Here is a 10,675-nt window from a genome sequence, read left to right on the forward strand (position 1 = left end):
GATAAATAAAATTGTTATCAAAAGCATGGGTAAGCATTTGAAGTGGGTAGCTAAAAGTGTGGATAAACAGTTAACTGATTAGTCAGGAATGTAGTTTGTTTGTTTTTTAATTAATTATTAGCTTAAAGTATAAAGAATTAAAATTGTTAGCCATGTTGCTGGTAGTCATTGAAAAATATAGATAAAAAATATAAACTCTTAGCTAAAACTCTTAGCTAAACAGTTAAAAATTAAATGATGTTTAAAAGACAGATGCATTCATTAATAAAAATCTAGCTGAAAGTACAAGCTAAAAACCTTCCGTTAAAACTAGCTAAAACGTAAAAATATAGATAAACAGTTGCAAATGGAGTTATCAGCTCTCAGAAAATGAAAATATGATGAAAAAACGATTTTCCAAAATGTTAGATAAAACCTTAAAATGTATATAAATAGTTAAAATCATTAGCTGTATGGCTAGCAGCCATCAAAAAGCGAGTTATGGACTAAAAGCTAATACCTGGATAACCAGTTTAGGTGCTTCACTAACCATAACAGATAAATGATAAGATGAAGCGAAAGTTTCTCACAGATGAAAACATAATCTGCTAATTATGAAACCGTAAGTACACCATGACAGGAATCTGGAGGAGGATATAAACTGAAACCAGAGAGAAAAAGAATTTTCCAACAACATGAAAAGATTTGCTGTGAACTTCTGTCCTGGTGCACATGAGGAAGCAGCTGCATTAAAAACAATACTGATGCGTGCCAAATTGTCACACAGTGCAGACTGTTAAAACAGGAGCTCCGGAGCAGAAGCAAAGTGTTGAAAATCTCAGGGAGAGGTGACTGATGTCAGGGTGTTTTCTTACAAACCATTGCTGCAACTGTAAACCAGGCTGAAAAGACTTTGGTCAAACATGAATCACTCTCTATGTTCGTTTGTTAATTTGTCACTGGAGTTTCCTGGCAGTCTCATACAAGAAAAACCACAGTTTACCGTCTGAAGAAAAACATTAAGTATGACTGTAAGGAAATGAGATAATTGCATATAGTGAAAGTAAAAACATTTTAGTATTTTGCTGATTTTGGCTGAAGTCTTGTGCAACATTTTTAGTGCATTAGAAAACTGAATATAAACACATCTACTGGATAAGAAATACCAGACTGGAATGGGAGTATGATTACTGGATGATGAGCTGGAAATGCTGATAGTTTCCTGCATGTTTTCATGCGTTTCATTCGTTTCAATTGTTTTTAAAAAACAAACAACAAAACTCGGTAAGTTTAGTACTTTGCTATGAGCTTATTTCAGGTAGACCTCACTTACTGTTGGGAAGATAATGAGCTGACACTGGCCAATAATAGACAGATTGTACACAACCAGATTGTACTGGTTGTGGGATTTATTTGCCTCATGACTGGTAATAGCCCAAGGCAAATAGGATGACTTACTGATGCCAGCAATAAGTGTTTGTGTATTTATATAGTTGTTATGGATATACACTTTTTAAAATACTTTTTAACATATTATTATTTAATAAGGGGGTTTCTGTTCATTTCACTTTTAGTTTTTATTCTTTGGTTTCACTTAAGTTTCAATATAATATAACCTTTTAGATATAACTCAAACGTACTGTGTGTGCATACATACAGAATATTGAATAACTTGTATACAAAAAGAGTTAAGACCACTGCAGACAGGTGTTTCTAATTTTTTGGTCACTCTGTTGATATCTTGTTTTCTGTCAGGTTAACCGATGCAGATCACATTACCTTTTTCACTTCCTGCTTCCTACTCAGGGTCACATATCACTCACACCGGTAGCATTTTATTGGGCAGCTGTGATGAATCCCTCACTGTGTACATTGTTTAAGACAAGCCCCCGTAACCTCGGTCAGCATCACCAAGCTCACAGACAAAAAAGGAAAACACAATATACATTACAGAGAGATATAAATCTTTCATTTTGTTCTTTGATGTTGCACCAACGTTCCTTTATCCCAGGGGAAAGCCATCTTTTCTCTGTGCCCCCCCAAGGGGCTTAGTTATAGCTGTGGAAGCCAGCTGTTGGATACTTCAGCATGTGGACTCATGAAGGCATGGAGGAGGGGGTGTGTGTGGAGTGTCCTCCGTCCCCTCCTCGTTTTGGTGGCTCTCAGTGAGTCGGTGCCTCTATTGTGGAAGAGGCCCATACTGAAATGTTAATTTTTAAACCCAGACTTCTTCTCTTCTCACTGTGTCTGCTTGCTTTTTGTTTTTATCCTTTATTCACTCACACAGACACACGCTTCCCTCTACTTATGTCCCACAAACCTGCCTCACATCCTCCATACTTTCAAGCTCTTCCCTCCAGCTTTTACTCTGGTGATGTCCGAGTTCACCATTGTTGTTTAATGTGGCGTGATGATGTCACCACCAAGATCAAGATGCCCTCTGCTCCATCTGCCGTAGAGGCCGGCCTTTCATTTTGTATTATGTGGCATTGATTGGACCTGACAGGGCCCCGCCGAACTGCTGAGTAAGGGGAAATGAGGGTCCCAGTCCAGGACAAGGGAGGGCAGAAGGGGGGGCCTTTCACAGGGCCTGTAGGCACAGCAGCTTCCCAAATTTTTTAATGTTGCCCAATCTTTTGTGTTTGAATCAGCTTTCAAGTTTTCCAATATTCAGTGTTTTATGGCTAAAGTTGAAAATGGGGAAAAATGAATGAATCACTCATGCTGTTAGCTTTTACATCTGTCCTGTTTTGGAAGCACTGCAGGCTATCAGGAAAACCAATAACCAACCACATTTAAATTTAGTCAACTAATCCCCAGCTTCTTCTCATCTCAGCTTTAGCCAAGACTTTTATTTTCTTAAAGCTCAGGCTACAGGCAGGCTTCATTTTGGATTTTCACTTTAACTGATACGCGTGTGTGACGCCAGTCTCTGGCTGAGATCTTTTTAACCCTCTCCATATTTCTCATTTCATTTGCTCCCTTTGTGACTCTCCTGCGTTCGTGTTCTCTTTCTTCTGTGCACGTGTAGGCGATGGAGGTGGAGAGAGCCATGTCCACTGAGCTGCAGGCTCTGAAACAGGAGCTGCAACAAAAAGGAAGTCACAACAGGCAGCAGGACGAGGAGCTGATGAGTGCCATGAGAGAGCAGGCAAGTACTCTAATGCACACGTGCGGCCGTTACTGTGACTTTACAGAGGTGTAGCTTCATATTTATGCTAAAATATGGTCTTCTTCTTGTAGCATATCATATTTTTGTATCGATTTTTTTCTCAAATGCCTTTCTAATAATTACTTTGCATCAGTGAAGCGAGTCATAAATGAACTTCTATCTCTTCATGTCTGGCCCATACCTGCTGGTCATGTTTAGACCTACATGGTTCTTAAAATAACGTCTTCGAAGTAATGTTTTAAGCAAAGTAAAATGGCAAATAAACAGTCTGTCTTAAAAGTGATCTTTTCTAATACATAATGCGTTTTATTTCATGCAATGGATGTGGTGGTTACATAAAACAGAAGAATAATGAAAGTCCTGGACAACCAGCAGCAGAAACTGGGGGAAAAAAGTACTAAAACAACACTTTATTTTGTAATAATGGTTTGATTAAAGGTTTTTAAAAAGGAATATCTGTTTTGAAATGACTTTTGAAATTGTGATGAGCAAGTTCACCTTCTTTTTTGGATGTACTTCTGAATAGGATAAATACAGTCAGACAGATTCTCGGTAAATCATCCTTTTCTCGATAAATTGTTCATTTCCGAAAATGAGAAAACGGATAGCCTTCCAAGTAAAAGTAGGAAGGTTCAAATATCAGCTTCATTCCTCCTGTTAGTGGTGTGAGTTAGTGAGAATTTTCCTCCCTGAGGGGAAGAAATAACTTTGTTATCTGTATTTCTGCTTGTTTTTTCAGGTGTTGCGTCTCTCACAGAAGGAACAGGTGCTGGAGCAACGATTGGAGAGCGTTTGTCAAGAAAACGAAGAACTGAGGGCGAGTTTGGCCTCTTTGGACGCACGCTTGGCTCTGCACGACCAACTCAACGAGCAGCACAGCCAGCAGGTACAAACATGAATACAGTACAGCGCAGGCAAGACTGTCATTCGAGCTCCATAGTACATAAGCAATCTGATTAGAGCTCATTGTGGCAGCAAAACCGCATCAAGTGGTTAGTGCGTGACTAAAAGAACCACAATGACAAAGATTTTCTGCTCCCTCTCTGCCAGCCTGGGTTTCGGTGGGATTGCGGAAAGTACCGCTAAACAATCACCTCACTCCCGTCACTGTATCTCTCACCCGCAACTCTGGATTCCACTCGTGTTCGTTTAGTTTCATGTTTGGCTTTAGGCTGGAATCTGGCATGTCAGGATTTCTTTCTCTTGTTGGTACAGTCTGCCCACACGAGTCTCCTATTACAGCTCCTTCCAGAGCTCATTTGACTCTTAGGCTAAAAGCGGGGATCTGTGTAATCTAGCAGGATTCATAATGTGATTTTTATCGTGGCTTCTTCATCTGTCGGACGTGTTATCCTTGTCACATTTCTGTTTTCGTTCATGTGTGCATGTGCCTCTCGCTCTCTGTGCTTTTCAGCTTGCCGAGGCGCGGCAAGAGGTGGAGGCTGCACGGGGTCATTCACAGCAGCTGCAGGCCCAGGTGGAGGAGCTTCAGGAGGAGGTGTCCCTGCAGGAAGCCAGGAGCTACGGCGACACTTCCCTGCTGTCTGAGCTGGAAAGTAGCCTGGAGATAACAGGCCTCGGAGTCAGCAAAGAAGAGGTAGGTTTACTGATTAATACAGTCAAAGCATATTGTTTTATAAAAAAAAAACATCCAAAACATGCCTCATGTGGCTGATTGAAGTATTTCAATTTAATTTAAAAATATAAAGTTCACTGTGAATAAGAGTAAAGCTAATGGTAAGATGTCTCGTGACCTTATACATAAACATCACTCCACTTAGAAGACAGAGTGATGAGGGAGAAAGGAATGCAGGGGGGCGCATGTAGATGCACAACATCATTGTAATCAAGTGCAGGTGATCTTAAAACTAAGAGAGACAATTTTACTGTCTGTGTTAGCCTCACATAAACAATCCTGCTCCTTTAATACTTATTTGAGCACCGATTATCTGTCAGTCCACAGCTTTGAAGAGTTAACGTCTTAAATGTTCTCCTGTTTGAATGATGATTGGTAGAAACTGCAGTCCCAAACTGTTCTCAAGTTTACGAATTTGTGCCCCCGAAGCAGTAAGAATAATTTATCATTTATTCTTCTGTATTTGTATTGTTGGTATTTTAGTATCTCTAGGTGCAATAAGCATGACTTTTCTTCAACGTTGATTTTTTGCAACATTGTGATGTGTTATCCTGTATCAGTGTTATGATCTAAAATTATACGTACTGTAAAGCACAAACACACAAAAAGTACTAGGAAAAAAAAAGTAAAATTCCTCTTATAGCACTAATGTGAATGCTGTCGAGTCACTGCAAGACAAAATTGGAAAAACACACAAACAGCTCTGTGTAGGAACAGCTGCACACTATCTCCATACTGTGGTTGGCTTTTGCTGCAGTGGGCCCGCAATGATTCACAGGTCACGTGCGTTTTGAGGGGAAACTGTGTTCCTGTGATGACTGGAAATGATCAAGTTGTCTTTCTTGAGAATGAGATCGCACATTTATAGCACCAGAGATACATCATTTATACTCTGAATTTTGGAAAGCGTTTGAAAATGTTGTAGCAAAAGCACGGTAGCTGTCTCTACAGAGAGGGACGCCATGCAGGAACATGTTGTGCGAGTTCTTGGTGACAGTGTGACAGCAAACACGCTATCACATTGTCACCAAGGCGTGAAGCTCCTGATTGTACAGAGTGAAGTCCTGGATGAGGACTTGTGCAGAAGTCACGTGTTGGAGTTGTGTCTGGGAGAGAGCAGAAAACGTCTTCTCACCGTCCGTGTGTCTGCTGTTATTGTTGTGTTGCAGCAGGAAAAAGTAATGTGTTGCTGCACTCGTGAGTCACATTTCCTGTTTGTCATTACCACATTGTCGGAGACTTTCCACATTGTTGTCACATGTGGGGTATATGATGGCAATACCTCACTAAAACATAAAGCTCATGATTTTTGTGGCAGCCACAATTACTGTTCAATTTTTAAGCATTTTTTTTACTCAGGCTGATTAAAGCTTATGCAAGCAACTGTGACTGTCTATCACCTGAAACTGTTCCTGTTTAGTTATTTTTGTTATGATCAGATAAGCACTGTCACGTGATACACATGACTCAGGTAAGTTAAATATGCCCATGAGGTAATGCTGACTCCTCCTGTCGTATAAATACATGATGTCATTCAAGACATGTGAGAAGAAGATGGGGAATGCTCGCAGGAACAGAGAAGAAGAAATAACTTGTATAACACACAGAAATTCCTTTTAATATGCTGTTAGGTCCAAAGCAGTAGGGTGAATGTGAACTGTAAAGCATACTGCAGAAGCAACCAAGAGTTTCTCAAGGAAAAGAAATGGGATATACTTCAATGGCCAAGTCAGTCGCCTGATCTCCAGGCGACTGATTAAAATCCTTTGCAGCCAGACTTACCTGACTGCAAAGGATTTTATGAAAAAGTCTGTAATTCCTAACTGAATTAACTGCTTAACTGAAAGTCTGCTTTTCAATCACATCTTGATTGCTTAATTTAAAATCCATTGTGATGGTGTGGTAAGGCAAAGAGTTTATGGACCTAAATGTAGGTCAGAATTCGAGCAGCATCCTCCAAGCTATGTAACTTTTGTTGCATGTTTAATATTTTGGTTCATGTGTTAATGCGGCTGACACTATTTTGAAAGTCACAGCAAGCACATAGCAACACGTTTCTTCCTTTTTTCATAGTTAACGCAAGAAATGGGGTCCATCCTTCAGTTACTCCTCCCGCTGACCCAGGAGCTGAACGGCTCAGAGCAGTCAGAAGTCGCCGATCAGCAGGAAGACCTGAAGGCCATGTTGCATCGGCTGAAGGGCGTGGCTCAAACTCTTTCACAGGCATCCAGGCCACAGGTGAGCTGCGCACACACGAACAGCAAATGGGGCAGGGAGAGGAAATGCGAACAAAAGGCTGACCTTGTTGTTTGAAACATGAGAAGGACGGGAATAGTACACTGTAGGTTTTGTCATGTCCTCGAATCATAAAGAAATGTACACAAAACAATCTGAAGTTCTGACGTCTAAGAAACAGGGCTGTACCAACACGGCAGAGCGCATTTATTGCTTTTCAAACACACAACTTACAGGTGAGAGATGCGACGTTTAACACTCCAACAGTGCATCTCTTTCTGTTGTACGATGAGAGACAATTGTACTGAAAGCAGAGTTATTTCCTTACTTTGTTTTTTCTTTGCTAGAGGTTGGACGCAGATGCAGGAAAAGCATAAATCATAGATCCAGAAAGCAGCCTGCTCACATACTATAGCAGTCCAACCTATCTACCCCCTAGTGGCTGTTTGAGGCACCACAGGGTGTTCACACAGGACAGATTGCTTTGCGCGAGCGTTTACAATAGTCCAGTTGTGTCTTGTGGCATTTATCTTACATTCAGAGCAGTAACATGAGTCTGTCAGTGTAACTAAAGGGGCCAGCCTCACCCCTTCCTCCGCGAGTGCACCTCCACAAGTAGGCCAACGCCACAGAAAGTCCTTTTGATGCACACACCGCTGACACCTGATCTCTCTGTTAATGCCTCTGTCCCAGGAGCTGAATCAGGGTTTTGTCGAAACGACGGGTGACGAGAGTGGGAATCTGAGCACGACACAGGAGCTGAGAGATCAGGTAACCGAGGGATGAACAGACCCGTCCGTCAAAGAGGGACAGCACCAGTTGTATGACAAAAAGGTTGCAACAGTGCTGACCCTACTGATCTTGATGCGGTATCTAAATTCAGAGATATTTGTGTGCCTCAGAATTGCATTTGACAAGCAGATAAACATTCATTATGTAGTATTTTATACTGTGGTCTAAACAGCTCTTATCGTCTTCCTGCAGAATGTGCAGCTGCAGCAAGAAAATGCTGAACTGATGCAGAAGCTGCAGAGCGTTCAAGATCAAACTGAAGTTGTCCAACAGGCCATCAAAGACCGAGATGAAGCTATTGCGAAGTAAGTAATGAGTTTATTTATCCAATTCAAGTGAGAAAGTTCCAGCTTTCCAGATTACATGTTTTATATTTTTAAAACTGAAAAACACTAATTCCTAGTTCCCGAGCATGGCTCAGCCCTGAGTTTTAACTTGTTATGGATGTTAAAATCCTTACTTTAAAGATCTTTGTGTGACTTCTTTGCAGGAAAAACCGAATGGAAGAAGAGCTGGTGAGAAGTAAAAACGATATGATGTCTCTCAACAACCAGTTACTGGAAGCCATCCAACGCAAACTGGAGCTATCACAGGAGCTGGAGGCCTGGCAGGTAAACCACTCACTTTTCTCTGTAGACCTCCAGTCTAATGATCTTTCTCGCATCACTTTGTCACACTGTCCTATCATCTCGTAGCCTGTTTGCAGGGCCTTCTGCTTCAGCACATTCTTATTACGTTTAATCACCTGCATCGCTGATGGGAAGGCCACATTTTCAGAGGCACTGCCTGCGTTTGAGATTGATGTATCGGTCTGAGATTCTAGAGTAGAAAGTCAGAGACAGGCACCATCATAAATCTCCATGTCCTGACAGTTTGGAGGGATAAGAGCGGCATGTGTCTCTGAGCCCTTCTGCTGCTGAGTAATTATGCCAAGCTGAGCCATCTGCCTCAGTGTCTGAGCCTTCATGCTCTGATAAAGATAATACAGATAATATTTAGAGCAAACCACTGATTCACTTCTTTAAATACTGTGTTTCTGAGCAACCACAAGATAAAAACATATAAATTATAAAAAAATAAAGTAATGTAAGATTAATATAAATGATTATTTAATACAAAAGTCATGCAAAGAAAAGGTTATTTACTCAAACGGAAGTCAGACCGTTTGAGTAAATAAAAGTGACCGGTCATAGGCACTGACCAGTCACTTTATTGGACCAGTTTTGCCTTCAGAACTTCATAGATTTAATGAATCTGAACGCTGACAAGGAAGGTGTTTTATAACCGCTTTTTACTGTTATGAACAAATATGCCTAGAAGCACATTGTCTCAATCCATCTCCCAATGGTTTGATTTCAAGACGGATCAATAGCTTTAAACCAATATAGTTTTTCTTTTCCCTCCTCCTCTGGCTGCTGCTGCGACTCCTAAAGGGAGCAGATCATCTGCCTCCGTCTCACCCTATCCCTAGCTTCCTCCTCTGTCACACCACCCCTCTGCATCTCATCCTTTACCACAGGGGTGGGGAAACTCCAGGCTTCAAGGGCCGGTGTCCTGCAGGTTTTAGATGTATCCTTGATTCAACACAGCTGATTTAAATGGCTAAATTATGTCCTCAACATGTCTTGAAGTTCTTCAGAGGCCTGGTAATAAACTAATCATTTGATTCAGGTATGTTGACCCAGGGTGAGATCTAAAACCTGCAGCGCACTGGCCGCTGCTTTACCACATCAATGAATCTTCTGAGGTCTTCCTCTTTTCCTCCTGCCTGGCAGCTCCATGTTTTTTAAAGAGTCAGTACTTAACGATAACTAGTTTGCTTCTTTAACACTACGACTCTAGTACTAACATGTTATCTTTGCCAATCATGGGATACCAGACTGAGTCCCGGCTCCTAAGTCAATTCCTCAATTCCTCTTCCTCCCCACCTTTCCCCAGGATGACATCCAGATCTTCATCAACCAGCAGCTCAAGTCCCAGCAGCAGTTGGAGCAGCCTCAGAAGAAGCCCGCCTCCAACAACAGCATGTCATTCTTTCGCAGACCCAGCAGAACGGCTTCATCTTGGTCACGCCAGTCGTCGGCCTCCTCCTGGAATTCAGACTGCGATCAGGACAAAAACCAATCCCCGTGGAGGGACTGGTTAAGGCGGGGCAAAGGGGTGCAGTACAGCAAATAGTGAACACTAAGTGCTAGAACACTACTGGACTACTGTGGAGCAGATGCACCAAGAGAAAAGGTCAAAGGGAACTCACTAGTGGGGCTTCTTGTACATCATGTGAAGGAGAAAAAAAGCCATGAAGACAGAAGGAGCCACTGCAAACAAAGACTGAAACACATTTCACTGAGAGGCTGAGGCTTCTCAAGACGAAAACTGTGACAGCATTTTTACAGAATTACAATTGAAGGTTTAACTGTAAATATCGCACCCTATTTTGTAAAATGGTGAATAAGTAGCTCAGTGGAAAGTATTTAAGATTTAACACATCAAAGAGAAGGATGCTCATGAAGTAAGTGATTAAACACTACATTTTTCGTTGTACTAAATTTGTCCTTATCATGTTGGATATAAGAAGCTATGTTTGTTTTTGGGGTTTTTTTTATTGTCAATGTTGCTAAATGTGTTTGAGAAACGCTGTACGTTTTCTTGTACATGAAGAAATCTGTTATTTTTATAATTTTGTTCTCATAGTTTCAGTTAAAAATCAAACATGTTGTCTGGACATTGATATGGTCTGTGGACAGCAGAAACTCTATTTTATGTTAAGCACTGTTCAGTATTGAAGCTGCTTTGTACAAACTGATCAAGTCTGGAAGGACTGACAGAAAGTTTCATAAAACATTAAATGATCCTCAGTCAGA

General features: G+C 41.1%; 1 protein-coding gene across 2 annotated transcripts in view; it reads left to right on the forward strand.

Annotated features, from left to right (window-relative positions):
- Window positions 1–10,675, forward strand: part of LOC102197133 (bicaudal D-related protein 1) — a 15,536-nt gene extending 4,861 nt beyond the window's left edge. For both annotated transcript variants that reach the window (XM_005720815.1, XM_005720816.1), the window contains exons 3-10: window positions 3,011–3,130; window positions 3,891–4,037; window positions 4,566–4,748; window positions 6,861–7,025; window positions 7,716–7,793; window positions 8,007–8,119; window positions 8,305–8,425; window positions 9,753–10,675. In XM_005720815.1, the coding sequence (XP_005720872.1) occupies window positions 3,011–3,130; window positions 3,891–4,037; window positions 4,566–4,748; window positions 6,861–7,025; window positions 7,716–7,793; window positions 8,007–8,119; window positions 8,305–8,425; window positions 9,753–9,992 (1,167 nt within the window). In that variant the 3' untranslated portion in view covers window positions 9,993–10,675. The remainder of the gene's footprint in view (window positions 1–3,010; window positions 3,131–3,890; window positions 4,038–4,565; window positions 4,749–6,860; window positions 7,026–7,715; window positions 7,794–8,006; window positions 8,120–8,304; window positions 8,426–9,752) is intronic.

Source organism: Pundamilia nyererei, unplaced genomic scaffold (assembly GCF_000239375.1).
Source record: "Pundamilia nyererei isolate P.nyererei 1_Seehausen unplaced genomic scaffold, PunNye1.0 scaffold00003, whole genome shotgun sequence".
Lineage (NCBI taxonomy): Eukaryota > Metazoa > Chordata > Actinopteri > Cichliformes > Cichlidae > Pundamilia > Pundamilia nyererei.